General features: G+C 42.4%; 1 protein-coding gene across 1 annotated transcript; it reads left to right on the forward strand.

Annotated features, from left to right (window-relative positions):
* Window positions 1-1,149: 1,149 nt before the first annotated feature.
* Window positions 1,150-9,381, forward strand: aoc1 (amine oxidase copper containing 1; the record flags this gene model as incomplete). Its single annotated transcript, XM_083632361.1, has 4 exons — window positions 1,150-2,686; window positions 3,476-3,764; window positions 7,827-7,959; window positions 9,112-9,381. 4 exons carry the CDS (start codon window positions 1,150-1,152, stop codon window positions 9,379-9,381), a joined length of 2,229 nt encoding a protein of 742 aa, XP_083488487.1.
* Window positions 9,382-16,194: the final 6,813 nt, after the last annotated feature.

Here is a 16,194-nt window from a genome sequence, read left to right on the forward strand (position 1 = left end):
TTTACATCAATTCCACTTAATCCAATGCCTGTCCCAAAACAGAATAAATGTTTAACCTATTAACATTGAATTACAGCACTACACTTCCCCAAAGTTTCCAAATAAATTGCATTGCTTATGCTGCAGCCCAATCTGCAGGATTAATTATCTATAAAGAGCACCTGTTATTTCATCATATTTACAACCCATAATCTGCAGGATTAATAATCTATAAAGAGCACCTGTTATTTCATCATATTTACAACCCATTGTTGACCAATCACCCCCCGCCTCTGCAAAGAAGGAGGTTAAATACAAGCAGCAGAGCAATGTTTCCTGTTTCCATCCAACACTTTTATTCCATCGCAGGCAGGAGTACTGTACAGCTGGGTTGGAGCTGCATGGGACAAAGCAACCTGGTTTCACAAAGAGCTTGCAGCGGGAAGATACTCAAGTTTTTGAAGTGCATACCACAGGTACAGTAGCTTGGTCTCTTTCTTTGCTGCAGATACAGAGAAGTATTTCTCGGGGAAGAATGGAATTACTTGAAAGTCTTACTACTACTACTCAAAAGTTAATGCTAAAGTGTGTGACAAATTCAACGTAACGCAAGGATTTGATGAGAAGTGTCAAATAAACATGATGGGCTGGTTGAGAGTGCAACATAACGTTGCGTAGACATGATAAGTGTGCAATGTAAACAGGGTCGGATGATAAGAGGAAAGGACAAGGTTGGCTGTGAGTCCCCCAATGTACCGGGGGGCGATACATACTACAGTATGTTGTCTCCCTGTGGAGAAGGATTGCTTTTCCACCTGTGACAAGTACAAAAGAAAGAAAGGGAAGCAAATCTGAGGAACAGACTTAAAAATATTTGATATGATATCTGATGTAGAGAGTGTGGATGTTGTGAATTGTAGATAAGTAGAATCAGAACTCTTCTTTCTACAACTTATACTTACAACTGAGCACAACTGAGCACCATTTATACATTCTATTCTTGCTGAATAGGGAATGGGATGTCTTTTTGATCATGAAAGTTAACTCAAGTGAATTGGGTGAATTCACTCAAGTGAAGCATGGCCTGTGCATAGGGGTTTTCTCCTTCTCCACAGCACTAAATCGATCCTGAATTTTCCCCCTTTTCATTGTATTTCAGCAAACGCAGCCATGAGGCTTCTCTATCTTCTGATACTTGTCTCCTTGGCTGGCTATGGTGCCTCAGGAAAACGAGACTGGGCTCACCATGGTGCCCCCATGTTTGCTGACCTCACCGTTCGTGAGATGAAAGCGGTCCGGGCCTACCTTCATGGTCTTCCAGACTTGGGACTGACCAATGCTCGCAGCAAGACCCTGAAGAAGAATAGCATCCTCTTGATGGAACTCAACCTGCCAAGGAAGAATGAAGCCCTGAGGGCCCTTGACCGCGGACATGCCAAACCCCCACGCCAAGCACGAGTGGTGGTCCAGTTCGGGAACCAGGCCAAGCCCAACATCACTGAATACATTGTCAGTCATCTGTCATCTCCCAAGTCCCACCAAGTCAAGAACTTCAAGGGTGATAGGCCCATCCTGTTTGACTCGCGCCCAATTTCTGCTACAGAATATGATCACATTGTCGCAATCCTTGAGAAAATTTCAACCAAGGCTCACAAGCTCCTGTTTGAGACAACAGGAGGGTTTTCCTTCACAAATTGCACTGACCGCTGCCTGACATTCTCAGACATAGCCCCCCGCGGGTTGGGTCCAGGTGAGAGAAGAAGCTGGATAATGCTGCAGAAATTTGTGGAGGGCTATTTTATCCACCCAGTGGGATTTGAGGTCCTGGTCAACCACCAAGACCTGGATCCAGAAAAGTGGACTGTTGAGAAGGTCTGGTACAACAGCCAGTACTTTGATAGCGTGGAGGAGCTGGTGGAAAAATATGAAGCGGGGGACGTGGAGAAGGCCCAGTTAGCCGACCACGATGATAATGACCTCTACTCCACCTACATTCCCCGTGGTCACAGCAACACTCCCACAGACATCCATGGGCCGAAGCTGGTGGAGCCTCAGGGACATCGCTACCACACTGACCGCAACTTTGTTGAATATGCTGGATGGTCTTTTGCCTACCGTGTGCGTTCCTCTGCTGGACTTCAAATCTTTGACCTTCGTTTTAACGGAGAAAGGATCGCCTATGAGATCAGCCTCCAAGAAGCTATTGCCTTCTACGCTGGTGATACACCTGCTGCCATGCAAACCAAGTACATGGATGCTGGCTGGGCAATGGGCACCTCAACCTACGAGCTAGCGCCTGGCATCGACTGCCCAGAAATTGCTACCTTCGTGGACCTGTACCACTATTATGACACAGACAAACCTATGCGCTACAAAAACGCACTGTGTATTTTTGAGATGACCACAGGGATGCCTCTCAGAAGGCATTTCAATTCAAACTTCAAGGGGGGATACAACTTCTGGGGGGGGCTGGAGAATACTGTGTTGGTGGTACGGACGACCTCAACAGTTTACAACTACGATTACATCTGGGACTTCCACTTCTACCAGAATGGGGTGATGGAGTCAAAGGTCAGCGCCACCGGATACATCCACGCCACTTTCTTTACACCTAATGGCCTAAACTATGGCACCAAAGTGTATAACCATGTACTCGGGAACCTGCACACACACCTCGTCCATTATAAAGTGGACCTGGATATTGCTGGTGAGTAGTACTGTACCTGCACCTGGTTGCTTAGGTGTGATCTAATACAATAACTATTCAATTGTAATTTTACAAATTATTTTGATTGATTGACTGTATTTGGTACTTCAGAGAAAGCAGTGCAACATGTTATGAATCAGTGGAAACTGTATTGAATACCTTCATTTCAAAAACTATCAAGGGTAAGACATGATAGGTCACAAATGTATGTAAACTACAATGAATGCAGTAATCTATTGTGTGCATTTTTGGTGTTATCTTAAAAAATGTCAAAATAAAACAACTAATCTAAGTGTTAGGGTAAAGGAAAGCACAAAACCACACTTTTTTTGATGGAAGTGTAGATAAGATGGGTTACTGGACTTTGGCCTGTGATAAGAGCAGGTTTTTGCTGAAATAGTATGCTTAAGGCAGTTAAACTGTGCTATGCAGACTTATCTCAGTCTTGTAAAACTTGGCTGTCATGTCTGAGCAATAATCCTACAATAACCTTGATATAAGAGGTAAAAGAAATTAAAGGGATTAGAGAACAGGGCTAGGGTATGTTTACTTTCAATGCATTCAGTTAAAACTGGAAATTGGCACAGATCTAGAATATATCATACTCATATATCAATACTCAATCGTTTTGTTATAGACTGGATGTAAGGTGATTTTAAATTAATAAAATGTACTTGATTGCATTTTTAGAGAACTGACAAACAACTGAAAACTGAAAAGCGATGGAAATTGTAAACATTTCAAGAAACTAACTTCTGCTGAATTCTCTTTGCCCCTACTGTGACTCAGGTCGAGAAAACAGCTTTGAGTCGATTGATCTGAAATATGTCAACTTCACCAATCCCTGGAGCCCGAGGAATTATATTGTCCAATCCAAACTCCACAGGACACAGCACGAGACAGAGCGCTCTGCTGCCTTCCGCTTTGGCAAAAAGTTCCCCCGCTACGTGCACTTTTACAACCCCAATGAGAAAAATAAGTGGGGGCATAAAAAGGGTTACCGAATTCAATTCAACTCCCACGCCCACAGTGTGCTGCCCAGAGGTTGGAGAGAGGAAAATGGCATCAGTTGGTCCAGGTAATAAAATATTTTTCCATCATATTGGGCGAGAAGGCATGTATGACATACAGGTACAATATATATTATATAGAATATTCTATATAGCAGAAATAACAGCGTATAATACCAGAAATACCCCCTTTGTTAGTCACTGTAATAGTACACACACACACACACACACACACACACACACACACACACACACACACACACACACACACACACACACACACACACACACACACACACAGACACACACACACACACACACACACACACACACACACACACACACACACACACACACACACACACACACACACATTAAAATGGGTACAATACTTAAAGGTCCCACAATTATGAGGCCATTTACACCTGGCACTAACATGTGGTTTCTCTCATCAGATTGCAATCAGATTGTGCTTTACCACTTGAAAGTACAGGTGTAAACGCCCCCAAGACACATTGAAGACGGATTGCAATCTGATCGGCCAAACCACCTCCGGAGGTGGTCAGGGATGCATTGTGAACACATTGAACACAAGTGTAAATGCAATAGAGGGTATGCATGTGATGTCACAGAGGCAGAAGTCACTGTGGGGTCACGCCCACTGAGTCACAGCAAGACTGAGCTTGAATGCAGTAATCAGCCTAGATCTGCTGAGGGAGGAACTTGACACTCATTTTGAGACTCATTCCCGATCGAGGGGGCGTGTTCCAGTGGGTGTGCATACCCTCTATATGTCCTCTCAATCTGCATATACAGCAACTGTATGCGGATTGAGAGCACACCCATTTTGGGTGATCAGATTGCAATCTGATCACCCAATCTGCATGCTAACGCCAGGTGTAATGTAAATGAAATCAGCCTAATGTGATGAAGCACTATCCGATTGCAATCTGATTACAGTAAACGCATGTTAGTGCCAGGTTTAAATGGTCTCTGTGTAAAACAGGATTTCATTGTTTCTTTGATTATACTGTAGGCTAAAGGACTTGGGTGTGCTTTATAAACATCATGGAAGTCTCAAAACACGGTCCCCAGATAAAACCACACTAGCCATGTAAGAAGAAAATGCCTTCAAACGAGCCGTTTTGACTTCCGTACCTTTGTGACATCACAAATTAACACGCATTTCAATTGCCCGTTTACAGCGCCGCCCCTGCCAACTGGATGTTGTTGTTGTCTGTAGCATAGCTACAGTACCTAGTATGGAAAAATGTCCAGAAAACAATCAACTGCATTGCACCAAAGATGGGTCTATCCTAACAGATCATCTTATCAGAGGTCCTGCCCCCTCAAAACACCGCATAGTTAATGAGGGGAGAGACAGAGCAGCTAGAGAAGTCCCACAGAGGCTGGATTTTTTTTTTTTTTTTTTTTACAGAATTCATAACATTGTTTTAAAGACCTATGAGACAGAGTTTTACACCGCTAAAGATAGCATAAAATGGGACCTTTAACCAACATACAAATTATATAAAGGCATTATCTTGCAGAGTCAGGATCAATTTGATGTACTGTACATGATGAATCAGCATGTTTGCAAAAAAACGGATTGCTATACTTCCGGGTGCAACTGCCACTCGTTTTAAACAGCAGTTCATGGTGAAACCATGCCCTCTTTGAACTACTCCTTCATACTTTAAGCTAGACACTCCGTTTAAACTTTAAATGAGTCACCACTTTTAGGACTCTATCTCCTTAATTCAGCTTCAATCTCTCTTTTGTACTGTTTGAGAAATCACAGTTTGTGTTTCATACTTTTTTCAACCTTTATAATGGGACCCTATGGAGCCAGGAACTCACTCTAGACTAGCAGGGTGTACTTTTGACTAAATTCACACATTTGAAAACTGCAACAGTTCACACATCTTTAACACTACATAGATTATTATCAGAGTTGGGGTCTGTAACGACGTATTATGTAATAATATGCGCAATATGTAATAAATCACCTGAACGCAATATGTAATAACGTTTGACGCATTTTGTAATAAATGTATTACATATTGCGCAAATTATTACATAATGCGGGGGTTGCACTTTTTCCTGGTTGAAAATGTAATAAGTGACGCATTATGTAACAAAATTACAAAATGCACTGAAGTTGTCATTGGGGGAGTAGGCTAATAAATATATTTGACCATAAAAAGCATTTTAACCAGGGCCAGTTGACCAGGGCCAATTAACCCAGAATGCGCACATTTCTCTGTCCTCATGTGTCAAAACCAGTCAAGCAACTAGATATAGTATACTAGTATACTAGATACGAACTGAATCTATGGGTGACAACAGTCCGATCGGTAGGCTTCTCTCTCAGCTTGCTGTGGCACTTTTCTTTATGGTAAACCAGCGGGCATAGACTGTAAGACCCGACACTTGCATTTCAGTTCTGGCCTTTGATCTACAAGTGATAGAAGCTTGGTTGACATAACCACATTTACTGCCTCAATCCATAGATTACAGGGCCATTTAAACATAAGAAATCCATTAAGAAATGAGGATTGCAGAGACGTTTATGAATTGTCTGATATTAGGCATCATATATATATATACAGTATATATATATATATATATATATATATATATATATATATATATATATATATATATATATATCATTGTGATTGAATTATAGGCTACAATGTAACAATGAAAACAATTATTAGGCTACCATAACCTGAACATTACTGAATTTAGTTAATTGATACAAAAATTTCAAACCAACTCACTAAGTTAATTTGAACCCAAGTAGCTGTCAAAATAATGGAAGCATTCAAATAATTGAGGGATGCATGATTATAGAAAGCAGGCTAAATTGCCCCCCCCCCCCCCCCCCCCATGTATGACTGTTTCTCTCTTGACATACAGTAACAGGTTTTATTTAGAAAATCGACAGGATGTTTTATTTTATTATTCTCATGAATTCCTGCCCAGCTCGATCTGCTCTGTGCTGCTTGACGCAACTCAAAGAGAGAAGTGAAAATACACAGGCCGATTTGTTTCGTGGAGCAGAGCGGAGAGCCGCTTCAGGGACGTGTCATGGTGGACACAGGCATTCACTAGACAGGCTGCGACCAGCTCTGGTGTCCGCCTCGCGGTCATAATGCAACGTTTCCTGGTGGAAGTGGAAGTGGGTTAATCTTTCAAGACAGACTTATAATTTTTTTTAACCGATGAGTTCCTAGATTGGAAGTGGGTAGACTCAAAACTATCTGAAAAATAAGTGGGTAGACTCCGTCTACCTGTGTCTACCCTCCACTACACCACTGACTAATAGTGCTGTTCTGCATGCTAATACAAAGTTGAAATGTTGGCACCATGGGTGATTCTGGTGTGCAGTTAAGTGACCCCGTCTGATGGGGCACAGGATCTGATATACTTGTCTTGCTAGTACGCAAGTAACGCAAGTAACGAGTTAAGTATTTGATTAGTAACTGTAATGTGATTACTGCACTTAGGGACAGTAGTGCCTTACACTACGCGTTCCCGACAAAAGAAGTAACGCGCGTTACCCCAACACTGATTATTATACCTCAAATGATTTAGCTACTACTGCTCTCACTCACAATGCCAAAATATAATCGATGTGATATAGTTTTTGAGATATTAATGTTTACAGCTTTTAAGCTGTATTTCTGCTGCAGTGGCACCCGGAAGTACTGTTTTGTTGTTGTTGTGATGTCACGCTGATTTGTCCTATACATCAAAACAAACAAAAGACTGCATTTGATTTGACTTTGACATTTGCTCTTTAAGTTGCTCCAGGAAAAGTGCAGATGTCCCTTGACACCTCGCAGCAGATGCTAACTATTTTAATCATGTAGAATGAAATAAAGCCTAATACAAGAACAAGCTCTGTAAGAGTTCAGCAAACGGGCAAAAATTATATCTGCCATAAGTCAACAAAGGCCTCCTATCACAGTGACTAACAAAGTGAGTTTGATTGAGCCATTCTTCTCTGCTCTCTGAACTTTCCTACTGTAAATCACATAGACTGACTGATAGATGAATGCATTGTTTCTCTGGATGTATCCGGCGACTGACTGATTTGCTGATGGACTGTCTCTCTGCAGATACCCTCTGGCTGTGACTCGGCATAAAGACAGTGAGGCCACCAGCAGTAGCATATACACCCAGAACGAGCCCTGGGAACCTGTGGTGTCCTTCGAGGACTACATCCGCAATAATGAAGATATAGTCAACCAGGTAGACTTTTTGTAACAGACAAATATTGACACATGAGCATGTACAGTGTGTGTACGACTATGTGCTCACATGCGCATAGATATCTCCTATTCATGTTACACACATGCTCATGTAAAAACATACACTTGTAAGATAATTATATGTAAAGTTTACCTCAAGCAATGGACCACCGTATTAACACATGTATGTGACCAGAAGATAATGCAGAGTTTAATTGTAAGTGGGTAATATAATGAATAGTTCAGGATTTAAAAGTAAACTTGTAAAGTCTGTTTTCACCATGGGGTGGAAATCATAGGGTCATCCAGAAACACATTTCATTTTAGAGACAAAATTGTTGACTTTTGTCGACAATGCCAGTGGAACTCAATTGGGCTCATCTTGGGGGGGAGGATGGGGGGTCAAAAACTGTCCAGTCTACAGTCAGTATACTTCAGAACATGACAGGGTTTTGAAGTTGAATCCTTGTCCAACACCAGCATACAGTAGGTAGATGTGGACATAGGTTTGGTTACTCATTATCCATAGTCCTCCATTATATCACCTCATGTCCATCTTGCTAGACAAAAACCATGTGATTGTGATCAAACAACTGGTGATTGTAATTGAAGTATTGCCACAGTCAGTGAGCTGCTTGTGGCAGTACTCCATACTGGTGGGATATGAATGCCACACCATCAGAAGACTATAGTTGGAAAAATACGATCCTAAAGTGGAGGCAGTAAAGGGATAGATGGGCTTTTAGTCCCATCTGATTTATCATGAATTCAGTGTTACAGTATGTCATTCCAGAAAAATAAACAAGGGTCAAGGGAACTAAAAACTCAAAGTAGGTCTGTCCAATATGTTCTTTCTCTACCAACAACATTTCAACCAAGTTGGTTTAGCTACCAAATTAGACCTCATCTGATGTAACTTTCACTGGCGCTACTTCGGATGCACAGCTAGACACGTGGCTCAGATAGTAGAGGGAAGTGGTTAGGTCATAACCAGTCTCTTAGCTCTGGTTGCCTTGCTGATACTACTGTAGGTAACTCACAATCATGGTAACTCTTGACTTTTTCTACCATTTGCGCTTATCATGAGCAGATAAAATCACCTACGTGCCGAAATGTAAAAATACTAATGTAATGTTTGCTCTCCTGTGTGTAGGACCTGGTCGCCTGGGTGACTGTAGGCTTCCTACACGTGCCTCACTCAGAAGATATCCCAAACACGGCGACACCCGGCAATTCAGTGGGCTTCTTCCTTCGACCCTTCAACTTCTTTGACGAGGACCCTTCACTGGCATCCAAAAGCACTATCATTGTCCGACCGGGCCAGGATGGCAAGCCCCAGGTTCAGAGATGGACACCAGAGGTCGTAGGTCACTGTGTGACAGACAAACCCTTCTTCTACAATGGCACTTATGCAGGAGTCTAGGACTGTTTTTATACAGTAGTGTTGACCTGATCTGAGCTGGGCAAATCATTTATACAGTAGTACCAATGGTATTAAAAAATCAGTTATGTCTAATAATTTGCTTATGTCAACCTTCTCATTGCCAACATTTTTCAATATTCATACTTTTATTTTAAACCATTCATGGAAATGAACCCATCTCTGGGGAAGTAGACCATACAGCAAGCAGGACAACTTATTTTCCATAAAATATACAATTTCAAATTGGGATGCACTTATGAGCCAACAACCCATGTCTGACTGGCATCTGTACTGCACTGACCCAAATAACTCTATGCTATTTGGTGGACTCTAGTTTGCACTGACTGACTAAGTGACTAAGTGACTGACTGACTGACTGACTGACTGACTGACTGACTGACTAAGTGACTGACTGACTGACTGACTGACTGACTGACTGACTAAGTGACTGACTGACTGACTGACTGACTGACTGACTGACTGAGTGACTGACTGGCTGACTGCGCACTTCCAGCAACTGTTCTGAATGTGTAAACAGCCCAGTTCAGTTTGCTTAAGCATCGTGTCCAAAGGCACTGAATGTAAGGAACATTGTCAATATTGTGTTTTCTTGAATGATGCCCGATGAAAAAATTTGGCACTGGAATTCAACTGGCCTGTGTGATGTGTATTTCTTTAAAAAATATTCTTTTTTCATGCACAAAATGTATTTAGATGCATAGCCTTTTAATGTGAAATACAGATGCTCACGTAATGATGCAGCTTATAGGATTCAATGGACTGAATATGTGATGCATTTGATTTATTTTCACTGCAAAACAAAATTGTCCATAAAATGTTCCCAGAGAGGGTGTAAGGCATCCGAAAGAAGAAACTCTTGGAGACTCCCCTGTCCCATCTGGCCTAGGAATTTATCCCCCATGTCTTGTGCATCTCTCACTAATTCCTTGTCTCTCTCATCCGCTCTGCTAGAACTAAAACTAGGACTTGAGAGACTCAAATCATAGACATGCAAACTGCAACCATTCGAACATAGCTTCATTGCAGCTATGTGTCAGTCCCCTGTCTGTAAAAAACCAAACTTCTACTCAATCTGACTGTTTAGCGTGGTGGGGGCTTAAACAACATGCAACAGGTCTAGTATTATGCGGTGGGCCAAGAGCTTCTCTAATCCCATGTTGGGTCTCCATGGATGAGGTTTATCTGCGACAAGCATCCAGGATGCAGGATGCGGCGTATCCGCCCCGCTAGTGGTCAACTCCTGACTCTCAGCACGTTATGCTCGCCCCCTTGGCGGGAATGTTTTTGCTGGGAAGACAACAGGCCTTACTGAGCAAACAGCCTGATTCCGGATCCTTCCCTGCAAACAGTCCAGGATACCACCTGGCTGTACGGTCGTCCTTGGTAACCTAACTCGATGTAACAAGGCAAGATGACGCGCTGTAGAACATGCAACGGTATGTCTTCTATGTGCACTATCCTAACATTATAATTACCATTGTCAGCATGAAGACGTTTTAGGGGTTGAATAGATGAAGTTATGTTTACAGTGTTTTGATTCAGTCGTTTTGATTATTTTGCTTGAAATGTTGCTGTATTAAATCATGCTTAATAAAAAAGTAAGTATGTGAACCACACTATGCAAACTGTGGTGGACTAACTGGAGAGGAGAGGAGAAAGGTGGATTTTGCAATGATGAAGGCAGTTTGTGTGAAGGGTAAATAATCTGTGTTTTGAAAGAGGGGAAAAAGGAATCTGGCCAGCAACTGTTGTCAGGAATTTCACAATCTGAAAGCCTTTGTAAAAGTGTGTGCTGACTTTTTACAGTGTGTATGGTAAAACGAGGCATGAGGGCTATACAGGCATGAGAGAATGGATTGCGTTCGAGGAGAGGACAAAAAAACAATGTGAAGTCAGTCTTCAGGGGTAACTAGCATTCCTATAGCTATTTCCATGGCAGCAATGATGGACTCAGCGTCATAACACACAAACCATACAAAAGTACTACTGAACATAACACACAGTTTAGGCTATCTATTCTGAACAGGCACAGTTGTACTAAAATATCAAGGTGGAAGTAGGAAGTTTTATTTCACTCACCCTTCAATGTCCTAAAATCTATTACCTTCTCTCTTGACTCTTTCTTGGAATTCTGAAATGGGTAAAGAATCATCTCTTACACACAGCCGTCAAAAGATATTCTACAATCCAATGAAACATACCTGTTTTTGTTTTTTATTTTTTCTACAATAACATACAGGCCATATTTGCCACCAGTAGGCTACCAGCCAATTTGAAGATGATACAATTACAAAGTATCCACATGTCAAAAAGTATAGGTGTGATAAGCAACTGGTTAATATTTCTACATTATTACAGCAATTATTTGCTTTTACAACAGGTGTTAGGGGACTGAATGAAGACTGCGATTATGATGGTAGTTGTTTCCACCTAGTGGTTGGTTAAATAATAACGTTTTAGTAGATGCTGAATAGTGAATATACATCATGGCTACATCATGTGCGAATACCTGAGAGCTTGTGGTGTACAGTTGGCATTGGCAGCCTGCAGCCATTGTTATTATTCGAGTCTAGGCCTACGCTTTTGGACAACAACAAGGTATTTTTACTGTCAAGAAGTCAGCATGTCAAGCTAAGTAAATGTAGACTCATCAGTCATTCGTCCTTCAGATGATTCTCGTGTTGAGGCTATTAACGAGCTAACACTAAATAGTTAGCGTTAGCAAATGTTGACAAAATGCACAGTTCGGCCATTAACGTTACCTGGGTAATCTTGCACACAATCTTCGAGATAGTTCACATCTTGCTCCAGCCTACTACGGACGTTATAGTCCCGTAGCTGTGTGCTGCAACCGTTGACTACACCCCCAGCTAGCAATCTGCCACCCTCGATATCGGCTAGCAGACTGCAGCTATCTAATTTATACAAGAACAATATTCTTTACCAGCACTGTGACGGTTTATTGTGTTGCTAGGGAACAGTTTGGAACCTAGCTTATGTCCTGTCTATCCTAGAAAACACTGCAACACACACGAAGTAAGCTGGGGGGAATTTGGAATGTAATGTTGTTGCCTGACATGGCAACAACTTGGCTAACGCTAAATCAAATATCCCTGGTGCAACCCTTCCCCAGCCCAAAATACGTTAATGCGATGCGGTCCCTGAATTGAGACACAGCTGGTCTGCAAAGACACTAGTAGGAGGCAAGATTGACACCTGTTGAAACTTCTCGTAAATCCAGTACAATATTGCCCTCTAGCGGCAAGTAGCTGTATAAGCATTACAGCACATAGATACCGTAGTGTAAACTATTCCGACTTTATTATGACACTATTTCACCACTGCTCACTCTGCTTATTATGGACTTTGTAATAGGCTCTTTTTACAGCAACCTTTTGAGGTGGTAAAGCAGGTGTAACCAATAACATTAACATTTTCAAAGTTGAGTCCAAAGAGACAAAATCTCATCCAATTATGTGGAGCTTATGTGGACCATGATGTGGACTAAAGTAGGCGCCCTTGATATGATAAAGGTTGAGAACCACTGCTTTAAACATCAGTGATTTATGACCTCATCACTCTCTGTGACATTATCGGTGATTTATGACATCATCGGTAATATGACATCCATAGTATAGTGACATGGCCACCAGGCCATCTAGAACTGTATGGCATCATCAGTGACATGGCCACATCCTGTCTCTCTTTCGTGGGGACAGACGGACAGACAGACAGACAGACAGACACACACACAGACGCATCTGTCCGTCTGTGTGGCCCTATAGTGGCCATGCTGTGAAAAACTAAAAATGGAAATTAAAACCATCAAAGCCACATTGAAAACAAACAAACAGACACGCACGCGCACGCACGCACACACACACACACACACACACACACACACACACACACACACACACACACACACACACACACACACACACACACACACACACACACACCAAGCGTTGAAGTGTTGCCCGCACTTCAGTGGGCTCATGGAACTAAGCTTCAGGAATTCACTTCAAAGGTGCAGGTTAAAGTTAGAGCAAATCTGTTTACTCATATGCATATGAATTTATTTTTTTTGATTCACATAAAAAACAATCTACAGATATAAAACAAAAATATCATAAAATACCTTAAATTATCATAAATAAACTACAGTAGGCTACTATGACTTTTTACACCTTTTTATTCCGTGCCAAAACAGATGTATTAGGTGAAATCTCAAAATCTTTTTGTGTGACAGACAGCAGGTTAGGGAATATACTAGCCTGGGTAAACCCAGCCTTCAACGTGACATCACAGGCTATGCCTGTAGCGTAAACCCAGCCTTCAACGTGACATCACAGACTATGCCTGTAGCGTAAGTTTCTTCGTGACTGATAGCACATAGAGGTCACGTGGAGGCTGGGTTTACCCAGGCTAGAGGTCACGTGGAGGCTGGGTTTACCCAGGCTAGAGGTCACGTGGAGGCTGGGTTTACCCAGGCTAGAGGTCACATGGAGGCTGGGTTTACCCAGGCTAGGAATATACAGCATTCAAAGGGGGAGCGTTGTTCTGTTACACTGAGACCAGTGGTCAGGAATCTGTGTCATTCACAATCTCCCCACTTCTCTGTACCCATATTTATCAAACAGGAGTGTAGATATTATGGGATAATTTTAGCCTATCACAAAGTAATTAGCAAGACTGCCGAGGGGACTCACCCAGCAAGTATGTGTGTGTGCAATGTATGCGTATGCGTGTGCGTGTGTGTGTGTGTGTGTGTGTCAAGGTTATTATAGTTAACGAAAACTAACGAAAAAACGAAAACTAGAATTGAAAAAACATGAAATAAACTGAAAGTCCCTGGAAACCAGAAATATTTCTTTATTATTTAGCATTTTGAGTTCATCACATCACAGGACCCTATGTTAATAAGCCACCAGCCAAATTTGAACGATGATGAACGTCGCAAAGTATATAAATTTAGGTTTGACAGTCGTGGCAAAACTCATGAGAATCAATTATTTTTTAGAGTGTATTTTCTCCCGCGGACTGTGTGGGCGTGTCCCGTCTGCAGCAGGTTTTCCGAGAGAGAGAGAGCGCGAGACAGAGGGGGGGAGGGAAACGGAGAAAGAGATCGAGTGCTGTGTGTCGAACACGAGTGTGTGTGTGTGTGTGTGTGTGTGTGTTCGTTGCTCGGAGAGGGAGAGAGAGAGACTTGCTGCGACTGCACAGCGCTACCGTGTCTGTTTGTGCGTGTGTGTGTGTGTGTGTGTGTGTGTGTGTGTGAGAGAGAGAGTAACCTCGCGTCTACGGCAACCATTTTAGGGCATCCTCGTCAGTCAGAGTATAGGCTATCGTTCCTCAGTCTAAAGCGTTGTCAGTTGTCATGTCTCCTATAGTAAACCGTCGAGTGTGCTCTGAAACACCTTCAGTCCTCACACGAAAACGCTGTCATTCCTCCTGCCTCACTAAAAACGTTGTGGATCCTCCTGCAGACTAGCTGTCAGGCATCACTCCTCACGTCTCACACAAAAACGTTGTCGATCCTCCTGCAGACTAGTTGTCAGACATCACTCAAACTAGCTGTCAGGCATCACGCCTCACACAAAAACGTTGTCGATCGTCCTGCAGACTAGTTGTCAGACATCACTCAAACTAGCTGTCAGGCATCACTCCTCACGTCTCACACAAAAACGTTGTCGATCGTCCTGCAGACTAGTTGTCAGACATCACTCAAACTAGCTGTCAGGCATCACGCCTCACGTCTCACACAAAAACGTTGTGGATCCTCCTGCAGACTAGTTGTCAGACATCACTCAAACTAGCTGTCAGGCATCACTCCTCACGTCTCACACAAAAACGTTGTGGATCCTCCTGCAGACTAGTTGTCAGACATCACTCAAACTAGCTGTCAGGCATCACGCCTCACGTCTCACACAAAAACGTTGTCGATCGTCCTGCAGACTAGTTGTCAAGCATCACTCAAACTAGCTGTCAGGCATCACATGAAAACGCTGTCATTCGTTGTTTTTGGTTGTTCTTCCGTGTGGGGAAAGAATGCCTGTGAAGTTAGCAACAATCTTTTACAACTTCACTTCCGGTTGAATGCTGTTGCCTTTCAAAACAAAAGCACGCGTTTTTTTTATATTTACAATAGATTAAAGTAGTAATCTATCCTACCCATAGATTCATATATATATGTCATATATATATATGTCTTCCAAGAGGCCATAACCAAGGCTATTGGAGAAGTCAAATGTTTTCTGCACACACCCTACATTGTTTGGATATCTTGGCCCCTATCGTTGCATCGGCGCAGTTTCTAGGCCGAGCGGCAGGCGCAGATCAAAGCAGTGGGCGTGGAAAGGCGCACTTGATATCGTCGTGCTGGCGCTAGATGCAGCCCAAAGCATTACAACCACGCCTTTTAGGCGTAAAATTATGCACCGTCATGCTCATTGGATAAGTGCAATAAACGAATCGCACGCTTGCCTTTTTAGCTCCAATTCCAGTGATCCCGCAAAACCAGACGAAAGCCAAACGCTCTGCCCCCCCCCCCCTCCCTTCATCCAGCCTGTCTGTCTGCATTATAGGCTATTATTCCATATTATTATGCTTCTCAAACCAATCTAACTGCAGTTTCAATACTGCAAGCATGTAAATACGCTACACTATAGCAAGATCAAAGTGAAAATAATGTACTAAACGCATCAGCTAGAAAAATATAGCCTATTAGATTGGTGAAAGTTTGTCCAGAAAGATATCGTTTTCTCTCCCCTGCTGCAGGTAGAATGATGC

The sequence above is a fragment of the Poromitra crassiceps genome (genome assembly GCF_964638095.1).
Source record: "Poromitra crassiceps genome assembly, chromosome: 2".
NCBI lineage: Eukaryota > Metazoa > Chordata > Actinopteri > Beryciformes > Melamphaidae > Poromitra > Poromitra crassiceps.